The sequence below is a fragment of the Chinchilla lanigera genome, unplaced genomic scaffold (genome assembly GCF_000276665.1).
Source record: "Chinchilla lanigera isolate Chin_1 unplaced genomic scaffold, ChiLan1.0 scaffold00048, whole genome shotgun sequence".
Taxonomy (NCBI): Eukaryota; Metazoa; Chordata; class Mammalia; order Rodentia; family Chinchillidae; genus Chinchilla; species Chinchilla lanigera.
Window position 1 is genome coordinate 3,778,402 of NW_004955449.1, and position 18,253 is coordinate 3,796,654.

Consider the following 18,253-nt stretch of genomic DNA (forward strand, 5'->3'; position numbering starts at 1 on the left):
TGGCTAAACTGAAAAGTATTTAGCTTTTGTGCCTTTTACTGAGATAGATAACACAAAAGGAAGATGAATAGATTTGGCATAGAAGGTAATGAGCTGAATTCTGGGTAATACTGAGTTTGAATCTCTGTGGAACTAACAAGTGGAGGCATTGGAAGCTGACTAGAACTTAGGAAAAGCTCATACTAGAGATGAAGACTTAGGAGTCTTTGGCATAGACAGACTCTTGATTGTCAAGGAAAAAAAAAACAGTCTCTAGAGTTGAACAGTTTTGGTAGTAATATATGCACAAAGGAAAGGATAGAGGGGTGGTGGCAGAGACAAGGGAAGGCCTGAAGAAAGAAGAAAAGGTAGAAACAAACTAAACGTCTTAGTCATAGACCAGACTAGAAACATCCTTTACCTGTATTGAAGCTAGGTAGATAGACATGCTTTCCTAATAACCTTTCTCCTCCTTTGTAATATATTATCTTCCTGTTAAAAGGAAAGACGTGTGAATGAATTACGGCTTTGCGGAGTGACTAAACTTTATGGGAGGAATAGAGAAGGGAATTTGCCAGGGCCATACATTTCCTTACTTAAATGTCTTAGAATACTACATGAAAGAGAAATAGGATCATATGCCTTATCTGCTGCCTTATTTTATGAGGATAGAAGAAACCCATGTTTCTTGATTACCAGTGTTTTCTATATTTTAAAACCTGCTGTGAGTTCCTACTTGTAGTTTTTTTAAAATTTATTTTTATTAGTACATGTTTACCATATATAACGATTACATTAATCATAGGGAATTGGTACAAGTACATAACACATCTTAATTCTTTTATGTACAGTTCCTTTTTTTTACAGGACTCTTTCCTGTGTAAACACAGTGAACTCCTTTTTCTACTTCCTCTGAATTCTGTACAATTGCTGTCCCTACCTAAGACTAAGTTACTGATAAATTTTATATCTTCTAGCTCATTTCAAATTTATAATGATTATTAATACCATAACCAGCCGAGCGTGATGACTCACACCTGTAATCCCAGCACTCAGGAGGCTGAGGCAGGAGGATTGTTTCGAGTTTGAGACCAGCCTGGGCTACAAAGTGAGCTCAAGGCCAGCCTGAACTGCATAGTGAGACCCTGTCTCAAAAAGACCAAAAAAAAAAAAAATACCATAACCATTCCTCTTCCTACTTCTACTTTAGCAAGACCTGGTCTCAAAATTAAATGGCAGCTCAGTAGTAGAGCACTTGCCTAACATGTGCAAGGCACTGAGTTCAATCCCTGGTACTACCAGGAAAAAAGAAGAAAAAAAATACTCTTGGTATCCTGCTGCCTAAATTATCTTCTAAAATGTTTCAGCCTGATAGGTGTTTATAGAGTTTTTCTTTATGAGTTCTTTTATCTTGTTTTCTTTATTTTCCTGTGGATAGTATTTTCTCACTTTGTTTCTTACAGAAAATCTTCTAAGTATTTTTATGTAGATTGTTTTACTAAGACACAGAATACAGCTGTGTTTTTATGTACAATATCTATGTTGTTTTAAGGCAGTCCTTCTTTATATACAAAACAACATATTTATAATATTAATGAATATATATACATACATATAATGTTATTTATAACATTAGTGAATATATGTAGTATCCCTCTTAGTGGAGGGATGTTAAATCCCTCTTAATATTAATAATCAAACATAAATTATTGGGCTGAAAAGTTCCTGTGAAATGCCTGGAATTTCTTTGTAATGTTTCCATTTATTTAAAAACAGAAAACTGTACTTACCTTGCTACTACCCAATAGAGGGTACACTCTATTCAAATTGAAATTAGAGTATCTGACACCTAAATAATGTTGAGTTGACAGGGTTCACAGCAAAAGATGTGAGTCTCTCATGCCTGAATATATATTATTCAGCAAATAAAGTTTTAAAAGGAAAGCTAGAGAAAGGAAAAGGCCAGTGCTCATGTTATGCAAATGATTAGAAAATGGTAAATTGATTTCATCAATATTAAGAACTTAGTATGCTTCCTTTGACATGTGAATGCACATTTAAGTGACTTAAATGATAGCATAAATCAGAGTGTGAGGATGGCAAGTAAGGCAGTTATTAAAAATTGAGATTAAGGGTAATTGTTTTAGTTTCAGATTTCTTTTGGTTACTAATATATTTAATGGGAGATGCTTTGCAGAAAGTGAAAATCCTTCAGGATTTTTAAAATGTTGCGAACTGACACACTAAGTTAACCTGTAACACAGCCAACATTTTAATTGGATGGTAACCCATTTTCTTTTCTGCTCTATCATCTTTAATATTACATGTAATAAATAATAAAGACCATACAGCAGAAAGTAGACTACACCAAAATTGCTGATGTGTTGATTTGATTTACCTGGAATGGTAAGAAAGTGCTCTTATCTGATGTTAGGATTTCATGATATTGAGTATATAAGCTAATCTAATTATTTAAGTCAGCAGTAAAACAGGTCTTTTAGGGATCAGAGATTCAAGCAAGCATTTTCAGATACTATCTGCCAGTGCTGAAGTTTTGACTCTCAAGCAGAGAGAGACTGTGAGTTTTGGCTATATCAGCTGAAAACCATCCTTGAGCTGGAATGTACATATTTCATGATGGGTTTTATGAAAATTTAAATAGGATATAAATCAACAAGAAAATTTACATAGCAGAATTTGTTTTCTTATAGTACATTATTCTAACCAAGTTTCTAAAGTAAAAAGTTGGAAAAAATAGATTATCTTATACTTTTGACATTCTTGAAAAGAACATCTATTTTGCATTGTTTGTAAGGATCCAAATTTTCCTTTTTAGTTCAATGCTGTTCTGATGTGTATTATTAAAGTAACAAATGTATTGTCTTATCTTAGTTTAGTGTAAATTTTGCCTAGAAGTGTGAGTAAAAATTGAACATGGTTTTAACCAGCTGCAGGCAAGAAGTTTGTCATGCCATTTGTTCAAATAATAACCTTGAATTTGATATCTGAATAATCATCGAGTTCTATTTTTGAATTCAATTTAGGCTAAATGAATTTATCAGAAAAAAATTCATTCTGATAAATTTGAAGATGGAACATTTCATTAAAGATATTTAATATTAGTGTAGATTTTCTCTCTGTTTTAAAGTATTTTCTTGTTTAACTGAAATTACATATATCTTTGTTGACTATAGTAATTTTCTTAGAAACAATGATTCCTGACTTTGTTTTTGGTTAGTGCGGCCTGATGAACTTAAGCTACCACAGAGTGAAGAATAGCTGTTGTATCCACTCTCTCCATTTTCTTTGATGTAATGACATTTCTTAAATTTGAGGACTATATAGGAATAGTTCATATTAGGTTCTCAATTCAGTGGCAGTGTCACAATTCTTGTTTTCATGCTTTTATCTTTTTTTATTGAGACAGGGTCTCACTGTGTAGCTCAGGCTGGCCTCAACCTCACTCTAATACTCCTGCCTCAGCCTCCTGAGTGCTGGAATTACAGGCGTGTGCCTCTATGCCCAGCTCAATTCTTGTTTTTCTTTGTTTTACTTGCATTAAAGAAAAATATTTATTTTGGTTTAATATAAACCAAGAAGCCATATGACTAGGGATAAAAACTTTAATAATCATTGATCAAGTTCTAAATGAAATTGTAGCATTAAAATTGTATCACTATCACTTTGTCAGTGTTTTGTTGTTGTTGTTTGATCTTTTTGAGACAGGGTCTCTCTATGCAGTTCAGGCTGGCTTTGAACTCACTTTGTAGCCCAGGCTGGCTTAAAACTCAGTGTTCCTCCCACCTCAGCCTTCTGAGTGCTGGGATTACGGGCATGTGGCACCACACCTGACTATCTTTGTTTTTTGAAAAAATTTTGAACTGCCAGAAAATACTGTGTAAGTTCACATTAATATCTTGGAACATTTAAAGGCCAGAGTAGTCATTCTGGTTGTAGTATGATTATAAATCCAGCATTTACAAAGTTAATTTAATTAAGAGTACTAGTTTCTCCTTGTTTCATTTTCTCCTCACCACCATTCCACTGCGCACTGTATATTGGAACTCTTTGGCCTTTTTAATTATTGTATTCTTGCCATCTTTTTAAAGCTAAATTCTATTATTTTTCTTCCATATTAACCCTTTCATTATTGAGATCAATTATAGTGAATTATTTGAGAAAAATAGTGAAGGCAGGAAAGAAATGGCAGCATTATTAGCAAAAGCAATAATCTTGAAAATGTTCTGTGTAAAATGCTTGACATGTGCAGATGTTATACCTATTGTGAATGCATGATGAGACTGACATACTTAAGATTTCTTCAAAGAAATCATCAGTTGTGATCAGGTTTTCAAACCTTGTTAAGGCATAAGCTTTTTCTTCAAAGGGAGTCTCATATAGGCTCACATATTAAAGTAAGAGGGGATAGGTTTGCAAGGATGGGGTAGAGTTGATATAGGATATGTTTTCCATAGGCTAGCACCTTAGCTTAGCTACTTACTTCTTCCTTTCTTTATCACTCCTTTTAATAACTTGTGGGACACAGGTACATTTTGAGAATTATACACTTTGTGAATTTTTTGTCAGTGATGATCCTTTTTAGAGACTAAATATTTGACAAGCATCTGCATATTTATCCCCCAAATTCTAAATTTCCAAATAGTCCATATACAAATGAGTGACTCAGGAGAACTTGTACTAATAGGCTTCATTGAGGCTTTTTGTTTCATTTACTATAGGTGGTGCTCATATTTAAATCCAAAACCAGAATCTATTCAATGCACATTTGCCTGGGGGTTGATGATGCAGGTTTAATGGCGTGCAGTCTTACAGTCAAATGGGATCTTAAGATAAAAATGTTACCTGTTTTTCAAGTCCTACAAATTTGTAAACTATTAGGACAGAAGCTAGGTAGTGATCCCTTTCATGTGATACATAATTGAAGTTTTAAAACATAAAGTGTGTGGATATTTGGAATCATAGCTGGCAGGATAGGATATAGAATATAGGATAGGATAGGATAGGATAGGAAAGGGTTATGCACTAAGAGAACTGAATGTGTAATGATATTAAGTGCCCAGATACTGTGTACTAAATGTTTTTCATTTAATCTACACAATCCTACTATACCTATATTATCACATTTCACTCTGATTAGAGAATTGCAAGGATTATAGTAAGTCATGTATCCGGAGTTCCACTCATTGTCTTTTTTTCTTCAGAGGCACAAGGGTACTTTTTCTATGTCTATGGAGTGAAAACAAAGTGAAAAGTTAACATCAGGAAGTATACTAGGATGTAAATGAAAAAAGATAAGGGTCAGAAGCTCTGTGTGTCGTGGACACATTCCCTTTATAGGCTAATTTATATCTTTGTTTTCTCATATGTTTTTTACTTTGTATAGTTTTTCAATTTTAAAAACTGACCTGTTTTCAACTTCTTATATATTATAGTCTTAAAGTAAATTTTGATCTTAATCACATTTTTTTCCCTCCTTTCCTTAAACTTTACTGTCACCACAATGCATTTATTTGGTTTTTAGTTTTCTGTTTTTTAATGGAGTGACATTTTTTCCAAAGGATTGTTGCATTTCCCCATTCTGGGCTGTTTTTCCTTAGAGAAAAAAATGGCACCAAGTATGTATATGTCTTTAGAAAATAATCTTACGTATTCAGTGAAGTATTTAATTAATATTATAACAAATAAGTTGAGAGTTTGTATATGTACTCTTCCCATCTACCCCTCTGTTGGAGATAGAGCCAGGGTGTTAGCATTTAATGTTCCTGAGAAGTTTTGCAGTAAAGAAATTAACTTTGTTTATCTGAGTTGTCTTTGTACCCTGCCCCAGCTCCATTTAAAATGTAGCCTTTTCAACGTATCATTGAACTAGTGTTTCTTGAAATATATTTTAGAAAATTATGTGAACTAGTTACCACATTACACTTAATTTAATTTTCTAACCAAAAAATGCTGCTTCTTGGTATGATTATGTTAGAATTGTGATTTTTTTTTGTTTTTTGTTCAAAAGTAACTAGTCAAGATTTAAGACAGAATTGAACTAGCATCCTACTATATTTCAGAATTGGTATAACACTAAGTATAATTATTTTGTTGGCCTGAAATTATATGTTTTTATATAGATTAAATTAGGAATGCTATAAATAATTACTTTGTTTTAAGATAGACTTAGAGATTTTATGCAGATGTTAACTTAGAATTTTTAATTTGGTAATATTTTTGTTTCTAGGACAGTAGAAGATTGTTTACTGTTTGAGTTTGCTGATTTTGACAGTGAACTAAGCTGAAAATCTATCTACCCTAAGTTGTTGGTACATCAGTCCACCTCCTAAATAGATTGACAGTTAGGTTGGTTTTCGTTAGAACCTCTGGTTTATGAAATGAAAATATATAGGTAATTTATTGGATGTAGTGAATTTCAGTTATAAACAATAACATTTTTAAATGTCTTTGTATAGTTGATCCACTTAATTAGTTTTTGATGTAGGATGTATCACATGTCACATAGAAAAAACCTTTGAAGATACTTAGGCCCTAGATTACACCTCCATTTGATTTGAATCCTGTTGGTGTGACACTAGCAGTGAAAACACTGAGTACCTTATTTAATATTTATTCATATATTTATCAAGTAAGACCTGTATAAGTACAGTGTATAGGGATGAGATACAGAAAAGATACAGTGTTTGTCTTTTTAAGAATTCACTGAAAATGACATTTAGTACAACTTCCCTGAATGTGGTGTGTTGTTGACACCCAAGATGATATTTGAAAGAACAATATATGCTTAGTAAAAATCAGAATTAATGCTGTTTAATCATAGGACTGCTTAGTGCCTTAAAATACTTACTTTAAGCTGCCTGATATGAGTCATTCATGAATGAAATTAGGTCCTAATAAGATCAGGAACTGTTCTGGTACCACAGCTCCTTAGCAGGCTTTTAAATTTTGAGGGCCTAGACCCATTGACTTGTGCTTCTGCTCTTGGCTTAGTTTCTGTAAGCAAAACAATTTTTCAGACAAAAATTACTTGTCATATTAGCCTAGTGAAAATTACTTGCTATCTGTTCAAAGAAAAAACATTCAAATTGAAGCAGAGCTACTATTTAGAGGAGGGGTCTGCAAATTTTTCTCTAAAGGGGTACATATTTCAAATATTATGGACCTTACTATCTCTGTTACACCTGTTGTAATGGGAAAGCAGCTATAGGTAATACATAAATGAATGGGGTGGCTTAATGAGAAACTTTATTATGGACAATGAAATTTCAACTTACAATTTTTACATAACAGAAGTCTTCATCACAAAATATTTTTCTTTGTTTGAAACTTTAAAAAATTTCAGTCACTTAAAAGTGTAAAAGTTATGCTTAAATCATAGACTGTACAAACAGCGTTGTCCTATAGGCCATACTTTGCTGAATTCTGATTTAGGGCATAGTCTTTGAATTTAGTATAATTGCGTTGGGTAATAATTGCCTTGCATTTAGGTGAATGTTCTTTTTAGTAGGGATTGAATGTCAGAGTTGGTGTCTTGGCCCCCCACTTTTATCCAGTTTTCTTTCATAGATTAAGTATGTATGAGTACTAGAAAACTAACACGTGATTTTTTTCCCCTCCCTTTCTGTGTAAGACTTCGAAAGGCATCTTACAAGTCTGATTACTTTCAGATTTCTCCTCCACCTCAAGTCAAGTTCTCCAAGTGTGTATTTCAAGTAACATATATAAGGTTTTCTATACTTGAAAGTTAAAAACTTTATGGAATAGAAAGTTTTATCTTTTAAATAAATTGTGTGTCAAGAACTACATTTGCATCCCTTAAGTATAATTGAAGACTTTATTTGGCCTTGCAAATAGAAGTGATTTCTATATTGACAGCAATAATTTTATATGCTAAAACTGTAATTTAAAATTATGTTAACTTATTTTTTGTAGACACCAGAGAAGAAACAATCAGAATCATCCAGGGGAAGAAAGAGAAAAGCAGAAAACCAGAACGAAAGTAGTCAGGGTAAGCAAAGCAACATCTTCCTTCTGAGCCTAGTTGGCGTTTATAATTAATTACTCCGATTTTTAACCCATTAATATTTTAGTTGTTAAATAAGTAATTTCTTTTTGTGTATGTGTGAATTCCATAGCTATTTTGTAGTTTCTGTGCTTATAATAGTTTAAGAGTATACTGTGCATAAGAAATAGCATGAAACTGCAACCTTTCTATATCATATTTACATAGTTAGCATATGGTTACTGTCTTCGGGCTTTTTGCCCCATTCCACCCCTCTTTTAAAATTGGGTCCTAGAAAGACGCGTATCATATCCAAATCTGGCAAGCATTATCTTTTCACTTTTTATCTTTCTCTCTTTATATGAATTATGATATTCAAATGGTTTCTTGTTTTTCAATAAAAACATTAAATTTTATTTTAAAACAAGTACTGGCCAGGTGCCATACAGGTGCAGTGGTACACCCCTATAGTCCCAGTTACATAGGAGCCTAAGGTCAGAGGATCACGAGTAATCCTAGTATTTGGGAGGCTGAGGCAGAAGGATCACTGTGAGTACAAGGCCAGCCTGATAGTGAGCTCAAGGTCAGCCTGAACTACATAGGGAGACCCAGTTTCCAAACAAACAAACCACAAGTACCCATACTTACTTACTTACTTACTTACTTTATTTATTTCTTTATTTCTTTATTTATTATTTATGCTGCACATGAAAGTAATTAGAGTTGTTAGTGGTGGTGCACACCACCCAGCTCTCTGGAGACTGAGGAAGGAGGATCACCATGAGTTCCAGGTTAGCCTGAGCTACATTAACAAGACCCTGCTTCAAACAAACAAAACTAAAGTGACTACAGACTCTAATTTCAGTATCTTTTTCTCTTCATATGTGTTTTTCATCATTTGTTGCATGCTGATCTTTTGTGGTAGGAACTAAGAAAATGATTTCCCTAGGGTATAAAATCTCTTACAATGGAGAGTAAAAAATATTATCACCCAATTTTGGCCTTCAAACTTAAATATAAATTAGAATCTTAAATCATTCATAATAATGATTTTAAATATAACATTACATGTTTTGTAGCCAATATCTATAAAATGTACCATGGCTTACCAGTTTATATATGGCCCTGGAGTCAAGGAATATATTTGTAGCAACTATATTTGTGGAAGAAAGGGGTTAAGAACCTTTTCTGTGTTCTGATACATTGTAGCTCACTTTACAGTGAGCTCCTTTTTTGTCTTAGTGTATTTTCCCCAGGTTGTGGTCAGTGGACTTGTAACTTTACTTATTATAGATATACATTAATTACAGTTACTTCAACAGCAGCTTTTAAAAAACTCAGAAGTATGCTTCCAAGTAGAATGGGTCTTCTGTGTTGATTGAAGTAATGTATATTTAAGAATGCACAGTTTTTCTTCATCTCTGGTCCTCCATCCACACAGAACTGTTGATTTTTCTTCTAGTTTTAGGATAGTTACCTAAATTGAATTTACTTGTTTGTACTTATATGCTTTACTTTTTGTTTTTGTTTCGGTTTGGTGTTGGTTTTGGTCAGTTGGTTTGTCAGCCTTTCCTTTTCCTTTTCCTTTACTTTTGCCTGCCTGCCTTCCTTCCTGCCTACCTTCCTGAGATGAGGTCTGCTGTGTTGCTTAGGCTGATCATGAACTCGTGATCCTCTGACCCTAGCCTCCTCCAGTGTAACTGTGCGTTGTAAGTGTGCGCCACTGCACCTGGCACTTGATCTTGGTTCTCTGCCCTGCTCCCTCTTCTTTGGAGTGAACTTCTTCAAAAACAGAGCAAAGCTCCGCTATCGCCTTACTGACCAGATTACTTGTTTACCGTTCCAAAATGAGCAATATCCAACATAAGGACTATTGTTAGGTAAATCAAGCCTGCTTTTGAAACTGAAAATGAAGTAAAGTATTCCCCTTAAAAATATGGGTTGTGTGGAGAAGAGGTGATACCTGGACAACATGAAATTTCTTAATACAGAGAGAAAGGGAAACCAGGACTGGGGGCTGTATAGGAGCCCCTGAAATTATATGTACTATGTAGGAGGAAGAATAAGATGGAATAAAATTAGGGCCCAGTCATGGGGAAAAGAACTTGGGATAAAGCTTCTAGGTAGGCTACCAAAAGCGCCTATGTCTTACTTAATAGTACCTTTTCAGAATCTGCAGGGGAGTTATTATAGACAGGAAATTCCTTTTGTATGAAACCCCACTCATATCTAGACTATAAATACATTTGTACAAACCTGTTGTTCAGAATTTCTAAGTAGTGTTTATAATCTGAGTACTTGTTTTTTTAAAAATAATTCCTTGTCTTATTCCAAGAAAAAAATGTAAATTTGTTAAATTTTAAAATATACTGTTTGCCTCCATAATACTAGACACATAGTAACCACTTAAGAAATATTTGTTGACTAAAATAAATGATGCATGAATATAAGTCAGTATTGAGTTGGTAGATATGTATTTGTTTATATTACGTAAAGGCTTTTGCTCTATAAGACTAGCTTTTTTCTGTGGTAACTTGAAGAAATCATACGTTTTATAGACTGTAATTTTGATCAAAGATGGATTCTTACCCCAAAAAAACTTTTCTAGACACCATCTTCCTTAAGAAATTCTTAATTCAGTATTTATAAAACCGATGAACACTCTTATCTGAGAACAAAACATTTAAAGAACAATGATTGGTAATGACCTAGTTCATTTGCTCACTGTGGTCATAAGAGTGGACCTTAAAATCCAGTTTATTGAAACATACATTAATTTGGAACTGCTTTTCAGAAATTCAAACAGATTTTTAAAAATAACGATACTGAAGTATGCTGTCAGTTTCACAGGGATTAAGTTTTGGTTGGTATTAACTAAAGCTTTTTAACTTTTATTTACTAAGCATGAATTAAATTGTCATTTATGCAGTGCCACTTGTCTTTTGTTGATTTGCTTCTTTGAAATGAATAAACATTAAGCTGTATAAATAACGTTTTAAAAACAGGCATCCCTTTGCAAAGGGTGTATCTCAGTGATAGAGCACGTGCTTAGCATGAGCAAGGTGCTGGGTTCAACCCCCAGCACGTCAGAACAACAACAAAGTCCAGAAGATACTCTAATGTCATTGATTTATCTGATTTTATGGTAATGGGACTTTTTAAACTGGCAAGTTTTTATTGAAATGTCGTTTGATTTTTTAATCTACTATTCTAAGAATTTAAGTTTTTGATGCTCTTTTCATTACACTACTAAAATACCATGCTTTTTATGTGCATTAAGGAAATTAACACATTTTCTTTCTGATACAATATTTGGTAGATAATCATGACTGAATTTAAATCTATAAAATTTTTTTACTTTTATATTTTAGGAAAAACTATTGGGGGACGTGGCCTCAAAATTAGTGACTATTTTGAAGTAAGTTCTAATTCAATATAATTCTGTGAGCTGAAAATAATTTTGTTTTGGGAGGGTGTCTTTTTGAGACGGGTCTCGCTATGCAGTTCAGGCTGGCCTTGAGGTCACTTCGTAGCCCAGGCTGGTCTTGAACTCACAATGATCCTCCTGCCTCAGCCTCCTGAGTGCTGGGATTACAGGCGTGTGCACCATGCCTGGCAAGCTGAAAATGATTTGAACCATAAGATCAACTTTTAAACAGAGCTTTAGTACAATGTGATACTGTGCCTTCTTAGGAACATTAAAATTTACTTTTAAGCCAGGTATGGTGACACATGTCTGTAATCTTAGCTGAGGCAGGTAGATGGCCATGAGATGGAGACCATCCTGGGATAATGAGTTCAAAGCTAGACATGGATAGCAAGACCCTGTCTCAGAAGAACAACAACAACAAAATACTTTTACATTGGTATGACACATAATTTTCAAAGTAATTTCTTAAATTCTTACTTATAACAACACATAGGATAGGCAAAGTAGGTGTTAGTGTTTCTGTTTTACAAGTGGATAAACTGAGGACCAGGGCTACAGAGTAACCTACTTAAAGGCAAACTCTGAGTGGAAGAAGAATAGAACTGATAGCAACATTAGCTCCTGTGGATGGAGATTAAATAATTGATGGAGATGTGAATCTTAGAGTTTTTGAAAACAATACACTTTTAGAGTCTTAAACACAATTTGGAACATTTGCTTCTAAGTAGAAACACTTTGGGCTACCAATTATATATTAGAAAACATTAATATGATTATTAAGACAACAAATACAATTTATTCAATGGCAGAATAGTTATGTTTGAGAGTGAGAGAATTGGCTGAGTAGGGGAATGGCTGAATTTGAAAAAAGAATTTTTTAAAAATTCTCTATTGCTTTGAGTTTCTAAATTCAAAGCAAAATATTTTGCTGGCCTCAAATTACCTAATGCCATTTAGTAGATAGAGGTCAGTCACTCAGTGTTAATATCAAGAACCTTTGCTAAAGGAGATAGGATCGATTCAGATAAACAAATATCTCTTGGGTGCCTACTATGTGCTGGGCATTATGCTAGGCACTATGGATAAAATAAATGAGATAAAATTCATAGGTTGCCGGAAGTTGATTAGTGATCACACTGAGAATCCCTGTCTCTGCTGTTCATGTCACAGTTAAGTGAATAAACAAAAAATTAAGTAGACAGTGAACTGTACTCCTAGAAGAAGCTAGTATCAGTAGGTTGTTTTCTTCTTGTCCTATCCAGAAGCATGGTAAGAGGAGAAATAGCTGTGGAGCAGGTTAGTTGACTTATCATCATATGCAGCTGATTGCACACTTTGTAAGAAAGAGCTGAAAAGATTTTGTGCTGTTAAAAAGAAAGGAAAGGACTTGTCCTATATAATTCTTCTATGTAGTGTCATGAATATTTGAGTATTTTCACAGAGTTTAAGAATGATAATTCTTAAAATAGTTGATTATATTGACTAAAATCTTTGTGTAAACATCTTAAAATCTTATGGGATTATGGACTGTTTTGGTTCTGGAAACATTTATAGGAGAACTATGCTCAGCTTTGGAGGAAAAATAAAAGAAGTTCATTGCTTTGGGATAATTTATTTGTCTTTGAGTCAACCACAACAAAAATTACAGTCACAGTTAATGTAAAGTTGTAATTATCTTTAAAAGATGTAGTCATGTTCTTATGATGGGTAGTCTTTTGTTACTCTTTTAGGACTTGGTCACTTCTGTAAGTGACCTTAATTTTGCTTTTTCTGGACCCCTTTGAAAGCTTGATCTTATTTAAAATAAAATATATTTAGGGGTAGAGATGTAGCTCAGTGGCAGAGCCCTTGCTTGGCATACATGAGGCTTTAAGTTCAATCACCAGCACTGCAAATAAAATAAAATGAAATAAAATAAGATATATTTAAATTAATTCTTAATGTGTTACATTTAAAAAATAACAACTACCTAATCCTTATTTAATGAATAGTGATAAGTTTCCTTTCTCTTTCGCAGTACCAAGGTGGAAATGGCTCAAGTCCAGTAAGAGGCATACCTCCTGCAATCCGTTCTCCTCAAAATTCACATTCACATTCCACTCCTTCCTCATCTGTAAGTTTTTATCTTTCAAGTTTTTCAGAGGTTATATATACTGATTAGCTTATATTTCCCTGTTTTATTAAATACTTGTATATAAATTAGCATTTGTTTACCAAAATCATTTCTGGGTGGTGAATTGAATCATTTTTAATGATCTGATGCTATTAGAACTTTATTTTTGAAAGTGAGCTTCTTAAAGATTTCATGAATTAGATTTTAATTTTTATTCATTTTAATGATGTGAAAGTTGAGTATTCCAGAAAAATAAAGTTGACTTTCAGTGATTTAAAGATGAGTGAAGAAATCCATACTGGTGAAGTATGTTTATAACCCAGTATTTAGGAACTCATAAGGCCCGAGCAAACCTACTAGTGAATTCAAGTTTTGCCTGGCCTTCTAATAAGAGACTGGACTCTAGTGAGACCCTGTCTAAAGACAAAAACAACAAAAACAAAAACCAAGCAAATAAAGATAAGTTAAAAAAAATTTAAAACCAGTTTTCCTTACTCATTCAAGTGATGTTTTTATTTTCTGTGTCTTATCTGTAGACATAGTTTTGTTTCATTTGTTTTGTTACTTGGGGCACAATAATTGGAATGTACAAAATGAGAAGACAACAGTAACTTTTAAGTAAAGTGATGTAGTGATAGCATTGATACACTGTTGTAATCTGCTGCTTTTAATGAATGCATTTTTAAACTAATGACTAGATAAACCATAAAACCCATTGATAAATTGGTGCTAAACTACTAATGGGCATGCATTGGTGTCACTACTATTAAGAATTTTGTATAAAGTTGTTTGTTTTAACTTTTCAAACCATCATTATGTGTTTTTAATAATTCTGTTTTAGAATAATTGATCTGGCCTTAATGTGTTTAACAGTATGAAATGCTTTAAAATTTCTTTTAGGGAATGAGAATATAAGCTCCCTGTGGGCAGGGAATTTATGGTTGTAGCTCTCATTGGGCCTTATGTAGGAGGTGCTCAGTGAAGATGGTTGAATAAATGGTTATTGGGTATTATCTCACTAAGCAGAAAACTTTTTTCTTGCTAAGGTAGAAATTTTATTACTTTTTTTTTTCAGGTTCGACCGAATAGCCCTTCCCCTACTGCATTAGCTTTTGGGGACCACCCTGTTTTACAACCAAAGCAGTTATCCTTTAAAATTACTCAGGTAAATAGTAACTACATTTTTTTCTATTATTTATAAGAATCTAGTGACCAGCTTTGTATTAACAACTACTTGTCTTAAATAATAATCATAAAGTAAAATGTCAAGAAAACTAACTTATTAATGGAAAACAGTTTACCAGGAAGGAATGTAAACTTGAAACACTGAATTTACTATCAACTCGTCCTTTGTTATACACTGGCAAATGTATAGATGTTTAAAGCATGTCAAATAATCAGAACAGATATAACATATCAATTCTCTTTATTAATCAGAAGAATGTGTGTGTATGTATATGTCTCACTGGGGATTACATCCAGGGCCTTGAACTTGGTAGGCAAGTGCCTAATTCCTTTTGAACTTAACATCCATTTATATGTAATTGATGTCTTCATGATGCTGCTGTATTTATAAGTGGACATGACAGCAGTTCATTTGAGTGTATGTATCTACATAGGTGCTATAGTTTAGAAAAAAATTTTGAAAATTGAAGTATTTTTGTTATCTTTTATACTTTAGTTAGAATTTTGAATACAGGTACACAGTTTTTTTGTGTGTTTTGTTTTGGGGGGGCTAGTTCATGAACCTAGGGCCTATGTCTATTAAGCACATGTTCTACCACTGAGCTACACCCTCAGCCCCGTACTAAGGTTTTGATTTTAAATTTTTACATGTGACAGTCCTGATGGCACTTTTTCAGACTAAGGGCTGGGAGAGTAGATCGTTACTTGACCACTTCTGGCCCCCAATTTATTTCTGTTAGACTTATTTATGGGGTCATATTCCAAACCCTTATGCATATAGCAAAATCTCTTTGTTTCGATAATCCTAATGTCAAGATTACACATATAGGAAGGATATCTTTCAGTCCTTGAGCAGCTCCTAAAAGGTTTTTCTGCATGAGGTTTTGGTCAGAGGGCACAGAATTTCAGTTAGGAGGATGTTTGAGGTATCTGTTGTACATCATGGTCACTGTACTCACTAACAATATATTTTGTATATGAATATTGCAAAGAAAGTAGATTTTTAAGTGTTCTTACCACAAAACAAATATGGCATATGTTAAATTGCTTGATTTAGCCATTCTGTACTACATACATATATAAAAGCATGATGTCTGCTATAAACATATATAGTTTTTACTTTTTAAATAATTGTAAGAAGTGTTTTTGCAAAGCTTAAGAATCAAGTAATGTACAGCACAAAGCAATGGTATGTTTTTAATGAGGCACATCAGCATTTTAAATAAACATTTTCTGTAAATATGTAGCATTTATACTTCTGATGTTTGGTTTTGGGTTTTTTTGTGGGTTTTTGTTTTTGTTTTGTTTTGTTTTTTTGAAACAGGGTCTCACTATGTAGCCTAGGCTAGCCTTGAACTCACAGCAGTCCTCCTGCCTCAGCCTCCCAAGTGCTGGGATTACAGGCATGTACCACTGTGTACGTAGCTTTCTGAAATTATTAAAGCTTGAAACTGTACTATAACCTTTTGGTCTATGTCTACCCTTTACATACACAAAAAACTCACATACTATTCTTTGCTTTTTGAAGTAGGTAAAATCTAGCTTTTTGTTTGTGTGTAACAATATACATAATGGAGATAATAAAATAGCTTTCTTTCATCTAGACTGATCTCACAATGTTGAAATTAGCAGCATTAGAGAGTAATAAAAACCAGGACCTGGAAAAAAAGGAAGGTCGTATAGATGATTTGCTCAGGGTAAGTAATAAGTCATGGAGGGGGAAAAATTGAGTACTGTAAATTATTTGGCAACAGTGAAACTGTTGAGAAAAATACTTAATATGGTAAAAGAACTCTATATCTAGAAAACAGTAAGCTTTAGTGTAAGTACCTGATTGAAATACCAACTTTAAAATGAAAATGATTTTACTAGCTTTTTAAATGTGAATTGAGAAATGGAAGTATATAAAAATTGTTTTATTTTATCAACTTTTCATCAGATACATATCCATTTCATGCTAATTGATTTTGTTATATTCCCACCTGACATCTGATACCACTTAGGGTGAAATAACTGTCCAAGTCCTGTGGGATTTTTAGTGGAAACTTTATTCAAAAATATATTCAAAAGTATATTTATAATATGTATAAGGTACAAAGCAGTAGTTCTTATCCTGTGCTGCTCTTTGGAAACACCAGAGGGAAAGGGTAGGAATGCAGATGCCTCTAAATCTACCCTTAAGGAGCTCTGATCAAGTTGATATGATATAGTTTGAGCATTGATAGTTTTAAAAGTTGCCGCAGACTCTTCTGATTTAAGCCTGAGCTATGAATCATTGGTATAGAAACAGTAAAAACAACACCTGTGATCCTGCCACACTGGCCAGTTCCTTTGGAATATCTAGTGTGTGTTACCTGGTCTCATCCCCTTTACTCTTTTACTCCTCTTCTCTGTTAACTCCTATTCTAAAATTTGTATTTGTCATGACTTTGTATTTCTTTATGGTTGTATTAAGTATGTTTTTACTTTATTAACAATATATTACTTCAGTTTGTGTTTGAACTTAAGTAAAATTAACCTGTATGGAGTCTTATAAATAGTTCAGGCTGGCCTTGAACTCACCATGTAGCCCAGGGTGGCCTCAAACTCCTGGTAATCCTCCTGCCTCAGCCTCCCGAGTGCTAGAATTATAGGCATGTGCCACCGCACCCAGCCATCCTTATTTTCTAAGGAAAATAAGAATTTTTCAGGGTATATGCTTAGGAACGATGTGGCAGTACTATAGGGCATATACATTTTCTACTTTACTTTATGATGCTAGTATTTTTTCCAAAGTGATTGCTTCAGCTTATATTCCCAAAGGCAGTGGTCCAGAAAGACTTTTTATTCATTATCTTTGCCAAGATTTGGTATTACAACGTTAAAAAAATTTTTTTTGGCTAATTTGATGGCTATAACATGGTGTCTTACAGTCTTATGCATTCTTCACTAATTGGTTTTGAACATCTTTTAAAATATTAGCTGTTTGGTTTTTTTCTGTGAAATAATTGATTGGGAGATTTCTTTGGCCAATTTTTTAAAATGTGGCTATTTGACTTTTCTTGATGGCAAGTTTTGGTTAGTTACTTGGATTGATTTTCTGACATTTTGTGAATTGTCTTTCTAGTACATTATGCTGATATTTAACGATGAGATACATTTTCAAATTTTATGTCATGAAGTATCTTTGTTCTTTATAGTTTTTATTATTCTAAATTTTTTTCTGTGTGATTCTTTATATTTTCAAGGTATGTTTATACTCATCATTTTTTTTTAAATCAGATTTTATTTGTACATTTTAGATATACATAACAGTTGTCCTAAATTATTGTTAAAGATGCATGACAGAAAATTAAAAGAGTCCTTAAGATCTTAAATGTATTCTTTTTTTTTGAAATGTTGAATGTTTTTAATCTTGCCTTTCAGCTATACATTGTTAATCTCACTAAAATTGGCTTTTGGATATGGTGTAAAATAATGCTTCATTTTATTTCTATCCAGGTTGATAATCAGACATCTGACCCCACTTAATTAATAGTCCATT

General features: G+C 33.2%; 1 protein-coding gene across 1 annotated transcript in view; it reads left to right on the forward strand.

The window, feature by feature from the left end:
• Positions 1-18,253, forward strand: part of Tlk1 (tousled-like kinase 1) — a 145,845-nt gene that overhangs the window by 83,778 nt on the left and 43,814 nt on the right. Inside the window, exons 4-8 of the mRNA XM_005393240.2 lie at positions 7,933-8,008; positions 11,374-11,420; positions 13,450-13,545; positions 14,621-14,710; positions 16,335-16,427. Coding sequence (XP_005393297.1) covers positions 7,933-8,008; positions 11,374-11,420; positions 13,450-13,545; positions 14,621-14,710; positions 16,335-16,427 — 402 coding nt within the window. The remainder of the gene's footprint in view (positions 1-7,932; positions 8,009-11,373; positions 11,421-13,449; positions 13,546-14,620; positions 14,711-16,334; positions 16,428-18,253) is intronic.